At 41.2% G+C, this 18,811-nt stretch overlaps 2 protein-coding genes across 10 annotated transcripts in view; one reads left to right on the forward strand and one right to left on the reverse strand.

Annotated features, from left to right (window-relative positions):
* The window catches only part of Acsl5 (acyl-CoA synthetase long chain family member 5), a 49,457-nt gene extending 47,710 nt beyond the window's left edge, over positions 1–1,747 (forward strand). For all 3 annotated transcript variants that reach the window (XM_021657121.2, XM_021657119.2, XM_021657120.2), the window contains exons 21-22: positions 436–577; positions 1,479–1,747. In XM_021657121.2, coding sequence (XP_021512796.1) covers positions 436–576 — 141 coding nt within the window. In that variant the 3' untranslated portion in view covers position 577; positions 1,479–1,747. The remainder of the gene's footprint in view (positions 1–435; positions 578–1,478) is intronic.
* Positions 1,748–3,060: 1,313 nt separating this feature from the next.
* Positions 3,061–18,520, reverse strand: Zdhhc6 (zinc finger DHHC-type palmitoyltransferase 6). Of its 7 annotated transcripts, none has more exons than XR_009594217.1 (11): positions 16,840–18,480; positions 16,026–16,117; positions 14,497–14,656; positions 12,583–12,744; positions 10,697–10,750; positions 6,945–7,112; positions 6,127–6,168; positions 5,126–5,271; positions 4,993–5,039; positions 3,448–3,640; positions 3,061–3,323 (listed from the first exon to the last, which is right to left on the reverse strand). XR_009594217.1 is itself a non-coding variant. In XM_021657114.2 (11 exons), exons 2-11 carry the CDS (start codon positions 17,104–17,106, stop codon positions 3,537–3,539), a joined length of 1,242 nt encoding a protein of 413 aa, XP_021512789.1. In that variant the 5' UTR covers positions 17,107–17,313; positions 18,384–18,520; the 3' UTR covers positions 3,061–3,536. The 7 variants fall into 7 exon arrangements, 5 of the variants coding, with proteins under 5 accessions (XP_021512789.1, XP_021512788.1, XP_060247206.1 ...); XM_021657114.2 differs by having other exon boundaries at positions 3,061–3,640; positions 16,840–17,313; positions 18,384–18,520; XM_021657113.2 differs by having other exon boundaries at positions 3,061–3,640; positions 16,840–17,313; positions 18,358–18,501.
* Positions 18,521–18,811: the final 291 nt, after the last annotated feature.

Below are 18,811 nucleotides of genomic sequence, written 5' to 3' on the forward strand. Positions count from 1 at the left end.
ACTCATTTTAGATTTATCAAACAATGGCAGGCAGCTTATAGTTATGCATTTCACCCACTCTGCTGTCCATTATTCATTCTTTTTACTTTGTTTATGCAAATGTCAAGTACAGTTCAGTTGGTAGAGTGCTTGCCCAGCATGCATGGGTTCAATCAATCTCCAGGGTCACATAAACTGGATGTGGTGGGACATACCTGTAATCTCAGCACTGGGCAGGTGGTGTGGGGAGGAGGATCGGAAATTCAAGATCAGTCCTAGCTATTGAGCAAGTTTGAGGTCTGCCTGGACTACAGAAGACCTTCTCAGAATGGACATGGGTCTGTGTCTTTACAGTCCCACTGTATCAGCTTTTTTCATGAGGTGACATGAACTATGCAGTTTATCATTCTGCAGACAAGATGCCAACAGTCAAGTCAACATGTGCTCACCTTCCAGGTCAAAAGCATCTTTGTTCATCCAGAGCCATTCTCCATTGAAAATGGGCTTTTGACACCGACACTGAAAGCAAAACGAGTGGAGCTCGCTAAATTCTTCCAGATCCAAATCAAGAACCTTTATGAGAGTGTCCATGAGTAGGGTAAGGTACTTTCTGCTGAGGGGCTCCAGGAAGCCTGCTTACCCACCATGTGCTGCCTTGTCAAAGCATGGATTAAAAACCACCCCTCTTGTTTTTCCTCATACCTGTTATCTACTGGTCAAACAGTAGGTACTTACAAAGTGAGACTGACCTGGAAGAAAAGCCCACTTCTCCCAGCTTAGACTTGGCTAACGTTTTTGAACTTAGGGCTACTTTCTCAACATGCTGTTCTTCAGGGTCTCAGTTTGTGTTCAGTGCCACTTCCTCATGATTGTCATGCCAGTGTCATTTTGATTACTGATCACTAGTTCTAGGGTTAGGGGGATTCCCTAGGTAGGTGCCCTTTGGTTTATAAAAACCCCCAATTGCTGGCTGCTCGGCACTTCCTGAGGCCTCTAATACAGTGGTACCTTCTCAAGCTTCCTAACATTGTGTACAGTTTCTCAGGCTGAGGTGAGCCCCAACCATTATTTCGTTGCTACTTCATAACTGTTATATTAATGTTATGAATCATAATGTAAAAAAATTCTGGTATGTAGGATATCTGATATGTGACCCCAAAGGGTTCATGAACCACAAGTTGGGAACCACTGTTCTAACAGATTAAGAGAGTTTAAAGTTATAATTCATGTTTTTCAGTTATTCCATGAAACCACTAATTTGAGTTTTAACCTGTCACCCTTAGCATGTGTCACACATGCCACACAGAAACAACATACTGTGTGTTCACCAGTTTGTTAATTGAAGGAATGAGCTCAAGTGTGACAAAGCATTGCTTAAGCTCTCTAGTTAGACTTCCGAGTTGGAAATATTGAAACATAGCAGATAATGTGTCAAAAGAGAATGTTGCTCTAAAGGGTTGTCTGCAGTGGCAGTTTTTGACACTGTCTGTTCCCTACAGTTTGCTGAACTAGCTGTGGGGAAGAAATGGAAACTTCTGTCCAGTGAACTTTTTTCAGTCAATGAAGCAAGCACTGAACTACTCTCCCACACCGGGAACAAAGCTCTGTGGGCAAGCATGATGCCTGCACTGCAGGCCTGTCTTCTGGGAGGGAAGTTCTGGATCTTTCTCCCTGGACTCCAGTCCCTGCAGTATCTTACTGCCAGATAGCATGTGGTGCCTCTACTTGTAAATGTCAAATCTTTGAAATAAACTATTACAGATATTTATTTTGTGCCTGCTATCTTGTGGTCTGTGATGTAGAATCATGTAGAAGAATCATGTAGAAAACTCAGGTGGTTTTTTAAAATTTTGGTTGTACACTAGAATTATTTGATTTGAAAATTATGACTAGACACTTCTCTGGGGTCCCTGAGTTATATCACCTTTTAGCTAGGTGTGGTGACACATACCCACAACCACAAATTCAGGAAGCTAAGGCAAGAGTGCTGCAGGCCTCAGGCTAGTTTGGGTTACATATTGAGAATCTGTCTTAACATTAAATGAACACTGCCTGGGATTGTTACTAGGTCCTTGGACAATTGTAGCATGCGACAAACTTGGGGAATTTACTGGGGTATGCTGACAGACCATCTTCTTTTACCCTATATACAGTACTGAGCGACAAACCTTTAAGGCAGGACCCCTCTGTTAAGCATGTTCACATTTTTTCCTTCACCTCCTTGCTTTTCTTTTAGATAGGGTCTCACTATATCCCTGACTGGCCTGGAGCTTTCTACATAGACCCACCAGCTGTAATTAAAGATGTGTGGCACCAGGCCTGGCTGTTGTACAAAAATATTCATGGTTTTCCATACCCTGAGCTCAGCAAAGCTGAACCAATGTCTGTATCTGACACAAAGAAAGGTAGGGCAGGACTATCTTTTAGGTCGATTGGTGGTATAGTACCCTCTCACCTCTGACTTCCCTTTCTATATGCTCGTCACTCCAGATGACCTCAATGGCTGCTTCTCTGGTCTTCAAACATGCCAGGCATACCAAAGCATGTGTGCTTGCTGTTTCTGGCTAAAACAGACACTTCCCACAGGTACACGACTTTTCTCCTTATTGTCAACTCCAGACCCACGGTAAAGCCATGCTTACCTCACTTCCAAGTGCCTACTCTTACCTACCAGAGGCCTGGTGGCCCAGAAACCTGAAGTTCCCTGAACGCAAGAATTAAGGAAGGCTTGATAAGTTTATGTAAGTCCAGGGAAGCTGACTTTTTCCTGTAGCTCTACTTACCTGTTTAAGCAAGCTCACCTTTAAGCTTAGATCCTACTATTTGCACAAGCTTCAGGTTTTGATATTAAATGTAAGCAGTGTCTAGTGATTTTCACTAGAGGTAAAGCAGTAAAGTCTACCTACCAATAACAGGGCTCATACACTGAACTGAGTACGTCATGTCTTAAGACTCATTTTCTAGATGCCAAGTCTGCACATGGTTAACAGGGCAGTGTTTTCATAAGGATATAAGATGCACCTTTTTACTCAGAGAAAAACAACAAAAGAAACAAAAAAATACTTTCAGGTAAAACTATAATTTTTACAGAACATCCATTGACTTTTATTGGATTCGACAAAATCTGCATTATTAAAAGTAACAAAATTTGAGTTTATATTGAATCTAACAAGTTGTATAGTCTCTAGAATCTTGTGAAAGAAATGTCAACTGAGGAAGAAACAGAATAACCACATGCAGATGCTCCTGGCCAAGGGGAACTAGACCTGCAGGTGAAGTCAGGTGTGCAGCACACAGGAATCCTACAGAAAGTACAATTTGCTCAGTTGGCTGGAACAGCTTTCCTTCAGTAGGAAGAAATGGAAAGAGGTCAGGAATTCAGAGGCATATGCAGAATGGCTTCTGTTTCAAAAGGGCAAGAAAAATATTTAAATTATGGCACTAAGGCATCTTTGAGGAAAAGAATACCTTAAGCGGAGTAGCTTGTTGCATAATTCTTAGGTAATATGTGTGAATTTTCAAGTAATGAAGACTTAATGGCCTCACTTTAACAGTGGCTATCTGGTCTTCTTCTCGCCTTCTGGGGCTGGTTCTGATTCGCCATCACAGGGACACTTTTCCACACAGTTTCTAGGAAACCACCCTCTTATTCTTGATGTACCTGAGGGAGAAAGTGATGCTACAGTGAAGCAGGCAGGCAGGACCAGTTGACATTACTTGGAGCAAGTTCTACTGCTTCAAATGAAGAAAAGCTTAGATAGATTGTTGTTCCTTCATTAGTTCTCAACACAGGTCAGGGGAAAACATGGTTTCCAGATGTTTCTACCAAGCTAGAAAATATATACTCGTCCAATTGCCTCAACTGGGAAAGGAGCAAGTGTGGTTTAGATGGTGCATGACTGGAGCTGGAGTTACTTGATATAGGTGATTCTGTCATACCATTACAGGATGTTCCAAGAATGACCTTACTGAAGCCTTTATCCATTTCCGTAACTCTTTTTCTTCTTCATTTTTGAGAGAGTTTTTAACCTTTGCTACTCCTGAGTACTGGGATTACAGCCATGTAGTCCCAGGATATGAATTTCTATACCAAAATTACCTAAGCTGTCATGGGGGGGGTTAACTTTTTTTTTTTTCTTTAAGAACATCCTAGGTTGATCTTTACTTCAAAAAGGAGTTATTCTAACAATCAAATTTTAGCCTTAGCTTTCAGAGCAATGTTCCTTTAAAGGGCATGTGACTATGACATAGGTTTCTGGGGCCTGATTCCTCAGCTCTGAGTCAGTCTCTCCCTATTTGCTGTGTGGGCTGTGAACAAGCTGCTTTTGCTTAGCATCACTGCGCTTCAGTTTTTACTGATAACTAAAGGGCAATTCCTAAGCCATCTATCAGGATTTATCTAATTTTTCAAATTAGCATAACAAAGTAAAGAAATTCTTCATAACTTTATAGGCTTTACTCTTAATGCTTCTTTTCTTCTACCCCTCCTTCACTTTCCTAATTCCCACTACTGCTCCCTTCCTAATAACCCCTTTGTTTTCATGTCATACATATGTGTATCCAGTCACCTCTCTTTAAAAAAAATGTTCCCCCTTTTAGCTTTAGAGCCCATCCTCTAGAATCTTCATTATGCATAACGAACGTCAGCTGCATCATTTTCTTGGCAATAGCACTTCACATTTCTGTACAGATGGATAAAATTCCAGTGTGCATGTGTTGTACTTTCTCTACCTTCATCTGTTAGTGGCCATATAGGCTAGTTTGTTCCTTAGCTACTGTGACTAATTGGCCTGAGTACGCAGCACTGGGGGTCTGAAATGGGAAAATGTAACTTCTCAATTTACAATGTCAGTAAGTCAGGAAATGAGAGGGAATGGGAAGGGAGGGAATGAGTAAAAATAGAAACGAGATGGAAAGTGTTTTACATGTAATTAAGCATAGAAGTTATTCTTACAAAATTTGGAGTCATTGTTAATATTCACATACTTTAAACATACTCTTACACTTCCATACCTTCTATGAAAGAATCATCAAGAATTTTGTCTCCATACAACCAGTATCTGAAATATTTAAAAGATTAAATTAGATACATTTGAAGTTAGCACCACTCTTCCTACTGAACAAAGGCAACATTCCCACCTCTCACCGTAAGCCTCTGGTGGCTAAGATAAGCTCCCCTCTCTGCAGCTGGATCCGAGGCTCCTCCGTGCAGGGGCTTGTGAGGAAGGTTCTGACTCCTCTATTCAGAGGGCAGCAGGCACCACTGTAATCCTCTATGACTTTATAGCGAACCTGCCAACAGTGGTCACAAGAACAAGCTCAGTATTTACCGTAACTGAGTTTTTTCAAGCTTGAACAGATGATTCTAAGGTTGGATCCAAACTACCCAGTGATAAAACAAGTTCCCCAATTTCCCATTTCCCAGGAGGAACGATATTTCTTGTTCTCAGGCTTCTCTGATCCTTCATTTCAAGCACACACTTGCTACGAATATGATCTCTGTGTGCCGGAGAACTTTCTGTGATGACGGAAGTATCTGTGGTCTTGAATGGGTTGCTAACTACGCATTTGCAGCTACAGAGTGCTACAGTGTGGCCAGTACAAACTGGAACTTAGGTTTTCTTGTATTTATTTTAAATTTAGACTTCCTTCGGCCACATATGGCATTGTCACTATGGACAGTATGGTGGTGAAAGTAGTTCAATCAGCTGTACTAGAGATATTTTTCTAGGTAGGCAAAATAAACTGACTAAATGTTTTGGAAACCTCCAGCTAAAATAAAGTATTTCAAAGAAAACAAATTCAACAAATTCAAGAGCTGGGTGGGCATTGTGCCACATGTCTTTGGTCCCACCCAGCTAGAGGCAGTGAAAGGTGGATCTGAGTTTGAGACCAGTCAGGGATACACAGTGAAACAGCCTCAAAACAGGCAAATTACATCATATTTCAAAAAATAGAAGGAAATATTGATCCCCTTGGTTGAAGGAGATTCCCACGCAACTCCCTGTGCTGCACATGCAAGTACAATATAAATAATAAATATAGTAAGAGGCATTAATTAATAAAAGCCGACTGTTGAGCTGTGCAGAAACACAGGGGCTAACTGGAGAAAACTGGAACCAGCAGCACTGCAAATATGCCACTTACACTTCGGACTCTCTTGTCTGCTTTTTGTTTCAACTGTTCTACCTGTTTGGAAGACATAAAATGAAACGTTTAAGTACTCTGTCTCAGTGTTGAGCAGCCTCTTCCCTCCCAGTGGGGTATCTAAGGCACCTCTATCCATGGTTCTCAGAATCCGCTCCCTGAAGTCTTTGCCTCCCTCCAGGCAAACACGGCACATGTCTAGTCTCTGTTAACCTCACAGCTGTTAGGCTGAGTCTCAGTGGTTTTCTAACACACAGAAAACTCATTATCAATGAGTCTCAAACTAAAGAATTCTTATAACTTTTCCGTTTAGTCAGCAACTACTAATAGAATTGTATTAAACACAGGGAAATACTGTCCTAGAATCAAGTTAAAGAGAAAGCAATGAAATGAGATTTCGTAAGCTGCCCAAGACTGTGGCATGTGACTATGTCCTGTGAGGCAAGAACTAGACTGGGTAAGCTCGACTGCTGGATCCACAGCTTTAAGGGACACCTGAGGGGCAGAGTTGTGTGCTGGGGATGAGCAAGGCGTTCAAGTGGCATCATAGGACAGAAGGTGGTGAAAGGTCGTTAAAGATCAGATTTTATGAAGCTGAGTTACAGGATCGGGAATGTCTGGAATTCAGCCAGTCTGGAATGTTCAGGAGGCTGTTAAATACAGGAAGGTAATTATGCTGACAATTTCTATGGCTTTTGGACTCATTCTGACACTAGGAAAGCATATCCACTCCTGTGTGACCATCAAGTCTCAGGATGTCAAGGAAGCTAACAAAGTGACCACAGGTAAGAGGAAGGCCTTGAAATAGAACTACTCACCGTTAGACTGTACTGGTGACAGCCCTCTCTCACTGGCCATTCCAGTCCGTCTCCTTCAGGGACTCCTGACCATGTAAATACCTGTTTAAAGTTCTTCCATTTACTTCCCATATCATATGGGAAAATGAAGACTTCATCCAGTTGGTAATACTGAATTCGATCTTTAGCCTGTGGAAAATAAAGGAATAAAATGGCAGCTGCTTCTACCTTCAGTGGCTTTTGCGAATACATTCCTGAGGATACTTGTGAAATTTGTATTACTTATAAAAATTCTTCCTTATAACTCGAATATTAATAGTTTTGACAGAATAAATTTATCACAGTATACAGGGATTTAAGTGAGAACACTTGCCTTGTTTGTGACAGCCCAAAAGCTCCCAACAGGGTGTATCTTACCAACAAGCATTCAAAAGGTTTATAAAAGAATTAGCTAAAGCCAGCTCGGTGGCACACATCTGTAATCCCAGCAATCTGGGAGGCAGAGAAAGGTAGATCTCTGTGAGTTCCAGGCCAGTCTGGTCTACAAAGTGAGTCCAGGACCGCCAAGGCTACACAGAGAAACCATGTCTCAAAAAACAAACCAACAAAAAGAATTAACTAACTGTACCCTATGCTGAAACCCCTCAATGCGTATGGTTTCTTAGCAGCGCAAGAAAATACAGGTAAAAAGACTCAGGAGAAAAGTGTGGGTAATGGTTAGCCAATGGCCAGAAAGGGTTAATAGGGAGGCACTATTATACAAAAAACATTTTGCAAAGTTTGTGAAAGATTTCATGTTTTTATACCTTCAAATACACATGTACTTTATCTTCATTTACATATGCATATTCTGGTGGCACAGCTTAGTCTAGGCATTTAAATGGCTACCCTTCTCTTGAAATAAAGTCTCTCAAATAGTTAACTCCTACTGCCACCTAGTGGTACAAACATGCATTACTTAACTCAAAAGCAAGCATAGACCCCTGCAAACACATTCAACAGTGTTTGATAATCTTACACATTTTTGATGAATTTTATTTCCTCATTTGAAGTTTTGTCTGTAAAAAAGTAGCAGTTTTAATAATTTCTAGGTTGACATGGTTTTATACTTTGCCATGATCATTAGCAAAACACAAAAAATCACCCCCATCACGTCAACATATTCATTGTGCTTAACAGAAAAAGTAGTCTGATTGTTAGATATTAATTGAAGCAACTGTCAAAGCACGATATGGATTACTGGATTTTTTCCTTTTTAAAAAATATTTATTTATTTATTATATACAGTATTCTGCCTTGTGTATATGCTTGCTTGTTGGAAGAGGGCACCAGATCTCAATTATAGATAGTTGTGAGCCACCATGTGGTTGCTGGGACTCAAACTCAGGACCATTTGAAGAGCAGCCTGTGATCTTAGCTTCTGAGCTGGATTTAGAAAATCCACCTTGCTTTGAATAATAGAGGGTAATCCTCTCCCACTTGTTTTTAAATAAATGGCAGCTTCAGGGGCTTGCAGTACAGCTCAGTGGTAAAGCATGTACCCTTGCCAAGTGACAGTAATAGACTTCAAAATGGACTGATTTCAAAAACAAAATACAAGCTACTTTACAAAAAGAAATAGAAGGATGGTGGGGGCTTACAGAAACAATGACAAGTTTTTGCCTAAGAGAAGCACTCAATAAAGTAGATTCTATCAATACTACACACTAAAAGGAAAAACAGAAATACGGCATTCTTATGGGAAAAGGCTAAGCTTAGAGAGTAAAAGAAGGTTCCTTGGAAGAAACGATACCTAAACTGTGTCTTAAGGGGCTGAAAATTAGGCAAAGAAAGGGGGAAGGGTATTTTAGATAGAGGAAAAAATATGGAAAAGATATAGATGCATAAGATGTACAAACTATGAGAATGAGATGGGGCAGTGGGTAAGAAAAAAGGTTGAAGAAAGAAAGAAGGGGATGCTGCAAACAGACTCAGGTATAAGCTTTGGAGGCTGGATTGACACTGCAGACACAGTGGTTCAGTCTTTTCTTGGGTTCAAGAAGAACAAACTTCTCCTAACAGTCCTGACATTTGTAACAGTGGGAAAAACTGCTGGAAACTTGAAGGTAGTGACATAATACTGTGTCATCTGTCACACTGTTTGCAAATGTACTCAACCTCTGTATTCACAGATTCAACCAATCATGGATGGGGAGAAACAAGACTGCACCTGAGCCAGCCATAGGATGTATACCAATGGCCCCAGCCGTGAGGGTGTATACCTATGACCCCAGAATGCTGGAGGCTGAGGCAGGTCTGAGCTGTAGTGAGATCCCAGCTCAAAAATACAAATGAATGAGTGAATGGATGAATGAATGAATAAATAAAAATTGCATGTCCACAGAACACAGACATTTTTCTTTCTTACTTTTATTCCCTAAACAGTAATAACTACTTAGGCAGTGTATTAGGTATGGTTCTCTAGAAGACTAGAACTTGAGTATTTGTTGAATATGTTTTCTTTTTCTTTTTTTTTTTTCAGTTGCAAACCACATGAGGATCTTTTTATTACAAATTACAAGCTGCAGCTCGGGCTCACACACCCCCCACTGCCAAAGCGGTGAGAGCCGAGAGCCTTGAATATGTTTTCAAAGGTAAAGTCAGAACAACAACATGACAGGTAAATGCCTGAAGAAAATTCAGGCTTTCAAGTGAAAATTAGAATTTTGGAAAACTTGCATTCACGGCTATGATTCTGAAAGCTTACCCACATTTAAAGATACTTCTATCTTAATATAAACATTTTATATTGTTTATAAGTAAATATAATAATGCTGTAAATTTTAATATAAAAGAATACAAAAAGGTTTCTAACAAGAGGTGTTCCCTGCTGGTCTGGGTAAGGCGCAGTGGCAGACTGCTTGCTGGGTAAACATGAGATTCTGAGTTTCAGCTGTACACTGGGTTGTGTGGAAGGCAAGCTCTAATGTAAATTCAATACCTATTACAGTCTGAAATGTCCATCAAAAAATACTCTAATCTTTTCTACCTACGTAATCTGTATGAAGCTGGGCTTTCTTCATAAATGTCTCAACAGACTGAATGCAGAAGTCGGTGTGAGATTCCAACTGTCTTCTGTAAGCCAGATATTAAAGAGACTTGTAAATCTATAAAGCAAGGCCACTTTTCCTATTTTTAGTTGTCAAATATAATTACTTTTTACAAAATGTTATAACATAATGGGTCGCCTTTAATTTCTTTCTTTCTTTCTTTCTTTTTTTTTTTTTTAATATGGAGATTATCAGTGAGCACAGCACTCAATGTAAGCTCTTCAGTGAACTTGGCAATTTGGGGAAAATGTGCAAGAACTCTAAGACCATAGGATCTGGGCACTGCTGCTTAAGTTACAAATCCAGACTGCATGGCAGGAACTAAAGAGGTACTATGATGCAGGTGCTCCACCATTTGCCCATCCAAGTATTAACCACAGCCTGCTTAGCTTCTGAGAACAAAGGCCACCACAAGGGTTCCAACAAGGCAAATGTTAGAGCCCACTTAATGTCTCAGATATTTTTGGTACTTTGGGCTGTCTGTCTTCCTGCCGGAGAGATAACAGCAGCTTAGGGGTGTGAGGAAAGCATTTCTGTGGGAGCTGATTAAGATAGAAAAAAGTCCAAATGCTCCCTTTGCTCACCTTTCCTGTGGTGTGGCACGACAAGAACCCAAGTTTTCACATCCCAGTATTCAGTAAATTAATCAGTACTTTAGATTGAAGAAACATTATTAAAATTTACCTTCTCTTCAATCCATGATTCAATAGAAGTTTTGTTTCTGAGAATAATTTTTATCTGGAAATGAAATGAGAGTGAATTTAACATTGGTTAAATTTAACTTCGGTTTCCTTCAGATCATTATCACCCTAATTCTGAGAAGGCTTTTATTTTTCTACCACAGATTAAGACAGCCAAGATGGCAGACGTTAAGCAGCAGTTAGTATGCAGCCCATCTGACTCTAAAGTCCTTCTCAACTAATGCTCTATGGCTCCTCTATGCCAAGTTCATCACAAACATCCAAAACAAAGCTGACCCAACACTTTGATTAGAATTCATCTCTTATTAACAAAACATTAATATAAATAATTTAATAGGAAGTACTTTATTACCGTGTACGTGTATACGTAGTATACTTGTGCATGTGTGTGTAGAGTGTAATGCAGTGTACGTATGTATGCATTGAGGGTATGTACCTGTGTGGAGGTCAGAGGAAAATGCTGGATGCCTTCCTGTTTTCTGCCTTATTCGCTTGAGACTGGGTATCTCACCAACCTAGAACTCAACATTTTTCAGCTAGGCTGTGAAGAGTTAGCCTGGGTGACTCCATTTTGAAATGAGGAGCCACCTTACAGGGAGTTGAACTCAGATACCAGGAAATACCCCCACTTGCAGTTTTTCCCTTTAAAAACCCTGCTCACTCAGGGCTCAGGGTCCCACTTCTCTACTGCTGTGTCAGTGAGACTTGGTTCCCAGTTCGATCTCTCTCATAATAAAGCTCTCTTGCTCTTGCATCAAGTCTCCTGGTGGTCTCTGAGGGTCCTGTGATCCTGATATAGCAGCTGGTAGCTACCAAGTCCCAGTAACCTGTCTCCATCCCACTTGCCACTAGTGCTGGGGTCATATGCACTAGCACACAGCTTTCTTTTACATGGTGGCAGGATCCCAACTCAGGTCTTTATGGTTGCACAGAAGTGCTTTTACCCACTGAACTACCTTTCCAACCTTACTATTAATGTTTGTCATTAACTTTAAATTTATGATCGCTCTATTCACATTTTAACAGTGTCTCATTTCTGTCAACCTAAAATTTTTCTCATGTTATGGTTTGAACAAAAGTGTCCGTCACAGGCTTACCTGGAATGCTTGGTCCACAGCTGACAGTCTATTAGGAGATTCTGGAAACTAGTTTTGCCCTAACTGGAAGATGGTCCCCATGGGTGTGTCCTTGGGTGGCTGAATGTTTTACTGGTCTACCCCCCACACCCTCTTCACCTCCTATCCACCATGCTGTGAATAGCTTCCTCCTGTATTGGCTCCTTGCTCTGATGTTCTGCCTTACTGTGGGCTAAGATAGACTTTGAAGTACAGAGGCTTGAATTTCTCGAACAGTGAACCCAAATAAGACCCTCCTGCCTGTCCCAGCAACACAAACTAACTCAGGTCACACTTGCCCTAGTTTCTTTGCTATGACTAAGTCCATGTACGAAAGATTTCACACCAAGATCTTAATTTGTTTTTATTATGATTCTTAATTATAAACATTAGGGAAAAAAAATCCAATCTCTGCATACTCCCTCAGGAGCCTCTTCATTTTCATTAATATTTATATTTACTAAGCACATGAATGGGTCACTTAACCTTTTCAACAATCACTCATTTATTCGTAAGGAAGACAACACTCTGCTGTCAATCTGTTTTGGGTGACTGAAAGATCGTGAGCAACTGTAGGGTAAGAGCAGCATTCTCAGCTCTGTATTTTCATGTCTCACAAATCAGTGGCTAGATATCCTGGCAAAATTATTTCAAAATTATCTAGTGTACACAGGTGATTAACTCACTGATTTCAGATAAGCAAAAGTAGTTTCTCCCACACAATGAATCTCTACAAGCAGGTTTAGAACTTTACCTGTATGAAAAACAACATCCCAACAGCTATGGTTGTTCCCAAAGCTAATCCCAAGGCAAACAAGGTGGCAGCAAATGCAGCCAATCCGAAGGGAACAATTGGAAGAGGGTCTCTCCTGGCTGCACTCATGTCAATCTTGACTGTGTTCCACCCGAAGGAGAGCTGCAAGCAGTAACAATGCACATGTGAAATGCTTGTTGAAAATAAGATCTACAGCACTACAACAGAGCTAGGGAGATGGCTCAGTAGATATGTGCTTCCTGCGTATGTATGAAGACCAAGTTTGGACCCCCGGCTTCCACATCAATGTTCCATAGGCATGGTGGTTCTCCCATGCACACAACATTCCCAGGGAAAGCTGGCAAGCCACACTTTAACCTTTAATCTTATCTTAACCACCAAGTTCAATTGAGAGATCCTGCCTCAATGAAATAAGCAGAGGCGGGCATGGTGGTGCATACCTTTAATCCCAGCAATCAACCATGAATGTGAGGCCAGCCTGATCTGCAAAGCAAGTTCCAGGCAGAGAGAGAGAGAGAGAGAGAGAGAGAGAGAGAGAGAGAGAGAAAGAAGGAAGGAAGGAAGGAAGTGGAGAGACACCAAGGAAGACTCCTGCCATCTGCCTTGAATACCCACACCCATGCACCCAAACACGTGAATGTGCATGCACACAGGCACACGAGCCATGGAAAATAGACACAATAAGACCCCAACACGAGCAGAAACATAATGACATGCTGACAAGGCAACTGCAGCAAACTGCAGTTTCTAACAAACACTTGGCTTCTACTGACATCTACTGTGTTTTTAATTCCAGGAATCAAACCCAGGGCCTCACACATGCTGGGCAAGAGCTCTAGTACTCTTTAATGCTAGTTGTTTTCTCAGAAGAGTCAGTTTGACCCCACAAATATGAATAGTTATGAACAGCAAGGGAACACTGTGTCTCCATGCTTTTCTAATTTACAATATTCTTCCACAGCAGCAGATACAGCATGTTCCATAACCAGTGATCAAGAGCTGATAAAATCTGGCTAAATAGATTCTGCAGATGTGTAGTGCCTGCCATGTACAATGTTCTAAAACAGTGGTTCTCGACCAGTTTGGGGATCACATATCATATATCCTACATTTGAGGTATTTACAATTCATAAAAGTAGCAAAATTATAGTTTATGAAGTAGCAATAAACTAATTTTGTGGTTGAAGGCAACCATAGCATAGAAGTTAGTTGCTAACATTTAAAAATCTGAAGAGTTCATATAAAAATTCAGATTTCTAAACAATGGAAGATTAGCACTGCTGAGCTAGGATTGAGTGGAAACTACAAACTGGCTAAAATCACATTGACCCCTGTGTGAAGGATGTGTAGTCTCCAGTTTCTTGTACACCTATTGAGCCCATGTGCCTCTTTTACTTCCAAGCCTATTTAGGGACTTTTTATTTATATCACCTCTGAACTTTATCTCATGGCTAAGTTTCCAAAAGTCAACTCAAACTGTTTCTGGTTTAATATGTTTATTTTTGGAGTATGCTTGCTCCATGGAGCAAATGAACAAAGGAATGTTGATCTGCTGCAGAAACTGAATGAAGGGAAAGGAACGGACCAGGGTCTTTCACATCTAGTTCTTTCCGCTCATTACACTCACCACTCCACTAAGTTAGAAACATAACAAACCGTGGATAAGGGAAAAATAATACACATAAACTTCAATTGGAGCATAAAAGGTGAGTTTCCAGAATAAAATCATCTTTCTTCATTTTCAGGATTGAGAACTTTTTAAAAGGAGGAAGAGGCAAAGTTTTTGTACTAGCTAAATCACAAACAGTGTTATTTGTAAAAAAGACCTCTTCAACGACCTTGACAACACCAGTGCACCTGACAGGCGTGCAGTGCATCTCAATGCTCACCCACCCGATTATAAAGCTGCGTGTACATGGTCATCACAAAGATGAAAGCAGCATGGATGCAGCCCAGAGGCACTAACAGGAGAAACAGTGTGAATGAAGCATGGTTCTGGTGACCACAGCAGTTGTTGATCCAGGGACAGTGGTGGTCCATCTTCATCACACATCTAATAAGAAAAACAGGTATGAAGCACAACGCAGAAAATCCTGTCCATTTTAGCTCTAGTTTTTAAAAGATCAAGCAAATAGGAATCCAGTATGTTCAGACTCACAGGAGTATTAATTCTCATAAAGCAGGTAAATCTTTACGACTTTCTGAAGTTTTAGATGGTGACTTCTTTAAAATTCTAAGTAACACAAGAGTAAGCAGACATCATAACAGCTTCTAAAGCAAACATGCCTGCTACAAATAAAATTTGTTTAAAGAAGCTGGGTGGCTCCACGAGTCTCAGTACAAATGAGGAACTCAGCAGCCGTTCTTCTCAAGCTTACAAACACTCCCCTCACTTACAATTCACATGTGACTCCACAGAATGCTAGAGCTCTCCAAACATGCAACTTCCTTCCTCACAGCACATGTTAGAGATGGAGCTTCTGGCCCAAGCCAACCCCAGCATGGAAGACAGAATGGGAAGCAGCCTTGACAGTGCTTCTGCTATCTCTCTGCTAAAAGAAAGCTTCCTAGCAACAGCCCGATTTTTAGCTGTATCTGATGATTTCCTAAAATTTCATATTAATCAACAGCTAGGTCCTGGCGTATTTTGCATTTTTTAAAAATAGCGATTCAGTTTTCTTCCATATGAATGAATCTGAGAAAACCAGGCTAATTCAGACTCAAAATAATTCTGAAGTTAGTCAACATGGCAATCAATGAATGAAACTAATCCTCATACAGCAAATGAAAAAAAAAAGCATAAGGATAACTTTTAATTTGGTTTTGTAGGGTTAGAAACAAACTCTCTTCCTTATAAAAAAAGAATGAAATTACCTGTGTTGATATTTAAATATAAACTAACGTTATAGACACAGTATTTTGATAGTATGTTTGACAAAGTAGATGTATTACTGTGTTGGCTAGTTTCTGTTAACTTGATCCAAACCTACACATACCGGGAAGAGGGGTTCTCAATGAAGAAAGACTCCATCAGAGTAGACTGTGGGAATTTTCTTGGTTGCTGATTGACATCGAAGGGACTAGCCCACTGTGGGAAGGACCACCCCTAAACCCCTAAGCAGATGGACCTGGGCAGTCTAAAAATGGTAGCTGGGCAAACTACTAGGCAGCATTCCTCGGTTTCTGGTTCAAGGTCCTGCCTTAGCTTTCCATGAAAACAGACTGGAACCTGTAAGCCAAATACATCTTTTCCTCCCCCAGCATGCTTCTGGTTAGTGTTTGTTTCGTCACAGTAATAGAGACATAAACTAGGACACTTGTAGAGAATACAAACGGTTTCTATTGTCATGATAGGAAATACGATGACAGAGAGTAGAAACGACATGGATCGGTCCCCCAACCCCGCAACAGAAGTCACATACCTGTTGCACTTTCTGCAGTGATGGGAACGTGGTGCCTTGTATGCTTGGCAGACTTTACAGTACTGGAGATACATGCTATCCTGAGAATTTTCCTTAACAGGAAAAAAGGCATGTTAGTTACCTGACCCTAAATAATAACAAGTTGGGCTTTATAAACGAAGGTTCTTATAGTGGTATAAATTTCTTTTATGGATGATGAGAGAAGGAGGTTATTAACTTAAATTTCCAATGCCTTTGTTTTTGCTTAAGTACTTTCAAGTGACAAAACTGTAGGTACAGCTTCATTCTCCTTTGCCTAAAACATCTAGACATCCCTTGTGGTGCCAGTAGCTCCCATGCATTCTGAGCTAGTTGCCTTTGTTTACCCTTATCTTCACTACACAGGTTTATTTTTATTATTTTTTTCAGTCACACAAGGCTGTCTAGTTTCTGGATATGTGTTCCCACATGTTCTCAGCCTGAGGCACCATCTTTTTCCTTTCTTCTCTGTAAACTTGCTATATTGCCCAGGTGGGCCCAGCTCACGTGATGACATACCCATGCCTCCCCAGTGCAGAGATTAAGGCATGAACTACCACACACATTCTCTCTTTTTTAAACAAAGAACAAGTATTCAATTGCTTTGAAAATAGCTAATGTAGATCAATATTTTCAAATAGACATAATTCTAAGCATACGTGATCCTCAGTGACTGGAGTAGCACCCAGTGGCTCCTAGAACAAAGGTTGATAAGGCAAAACCAAAGTGTAATTATCATGGCAAACTAAACATAAAATTATGCAATGATCACTGTCAAAATGGATCTTTTTCTTACCGGTTTCCATCCCCGAGGGACAAAGCCAGGACCAGCAAACATGGCATTGAAGTAATTATAAAGAATCATGACAGTCCAGTTTATCAACATGATGAAATTCACACTTCCTCCAGTTGTATGTAAGGGCCAATACCACAGGATGGAGTCAATCATGGCCATTGTAGAACATATTGCTATAACACCGAGGGCTATGATGGGACCCCAGTGACACAGTCTCTTTAAGTCTTGAAGATTTTCAAACTTGATTACTGAGCAGAATGTGCCCATTTTGGTGAAGAATGCTTTCTTTTTTCTAAAGAACTAGAGATCTCCTCTTCCTGTGCACACATTTCTGTGTGCAACAAGTCCATGTGTGTTCCTGAGTTGTCATGCCTTTGGTTGACAGGGTGCTGACATGGAGTATGCCATTTTCACTCTTGGTATCCAAAGCTCTTTATCTCAGTTAAAAGAACCTAGGTTGGTTTGAAACTCAACCTAAAGAAAATAAATCTTTTCAAAAATTCCACACACCATTTATTGAACTTCAAGAAGCACTGAAACAGCACCCCAAAAGCACACTTAGTGTTCAGTTTACATCTTACCAAGAACAAAAAGAATTACTTTGGACTCATCCAAAATATAGCCTAAGCTTGAACTGCCTGTAAACTGGACACATTAAACAGTTTTACTCCTTTGTTTAAACCTTTAGAAAGGATCAACTATCCCATGCTTATTGGATAAGTTTGAGAGATCAAAGGCTTAGAGAGCTGAGAAGCGGGGGCCTTATCTAATTATAACTTATCTAATTCTCTCTACAACAGAAACTGGCTTATAGAGGTTGTGTGATTAGATCGACCAAGGTCACAAGTAACAGCTGAGCTTACAATAGAAGCCAAGGCACCGACCTTCTAGGACATTCTAAACTGCCAGTCAAAGAGTTGTGAATTGACTGTGATATTCTCTACGGACTCAATACCTTGTGTATAGATAACCCGCCGTGTTCCCCCAAGCGCCAATATTAACAATCGATCGGGGTTAAAGGTACAGGAACAAGGGTGAAAGCAAACATGAAAGTGGCATGTCTGCGTGCGAAAAAATCACGACTGAACCAGTGCAGGAGAGCCAGCACAAACATGATTAAGAAAAATAAAACTAATTTCCTCCGGGGGAGAGGGAGGGAGAAGGGAAGAAGGCAAGCACGGGGGAACGGTTGTAGACCCGAGTTCTGAACGGAGAGGAACGGGTCAGGAAAAGACCTACGCTATATGGGCATGACGTATGCATAACGGATTCCCACGCAGCTGATGCGCCTGCCGAGTGCCTGCCTCAGTTTCCCGCCCGTGCTTGATCTTGGACCTTCACTCACGAGACAAATGTCTTATTAAGCGAGGTTAGGCTCAACGTTTTGGAGATGCTGGCTCGACTAGGTCCAGGCGAAGACAGCTCACACGCGGATTGCACCCCCTGCAGTGATCCCCCCAGTCAGCCCTCCGGGGCTAGCGCCACAGCCATCGCATTTCCGGAACGGCCTAGGCTCACCCGGAACAGATTTTCTCTCCTTATACCTCCGTCATGAGCACTTCAGTCCCGAGCAAGCTGAAAGCGAACCCTGCCAGCGATGAGAGCGCGACCAACTCCGACCCGCGCGCTTTAAGCTCACGCGGCCGTCAGGCTCCCGCCCAGGCCCACGGCGCAAGCTCCGCCACAGCCACTTCCGGCAGGTGCGCTGCGTCAACCTTCCCTCTGAAAGCAGGCGTCTGCAATTTAAAGCTTGGGAGACCCCCGGCCTTTTTCTTGAACGTGGAGTGTGGGGAAATCTTTTCGGTGATATTCGGGAGCAATGCAGGTTTTCGCAGGTTTTTTTTAGGGGGCCCTGAAGGTGAAGTTTTCCCTTAGTTTTACTCTCGAAGACTGAGTGGAAAAGAAAAGGCGCAGGCAACTTAGTTTCCGGAGGACAAGGACTGCGAAGGGCAACCAGGAAGCGGCTGGGCTG

Source organism: Meriones unguiculatus, chromosome 1, assembly GCF_030254825.1.
Source record: "Meriones unguiculatus strain TT.TT164.6M chromosome 1, Bangor_MerUng_6.1, whole genome shotgun sequence".
NCBI lineage: Eukaryota > Metazoa > Chordata > Mammalia > Rodentia > Muridae > Meriones > Meriones unguiculatus.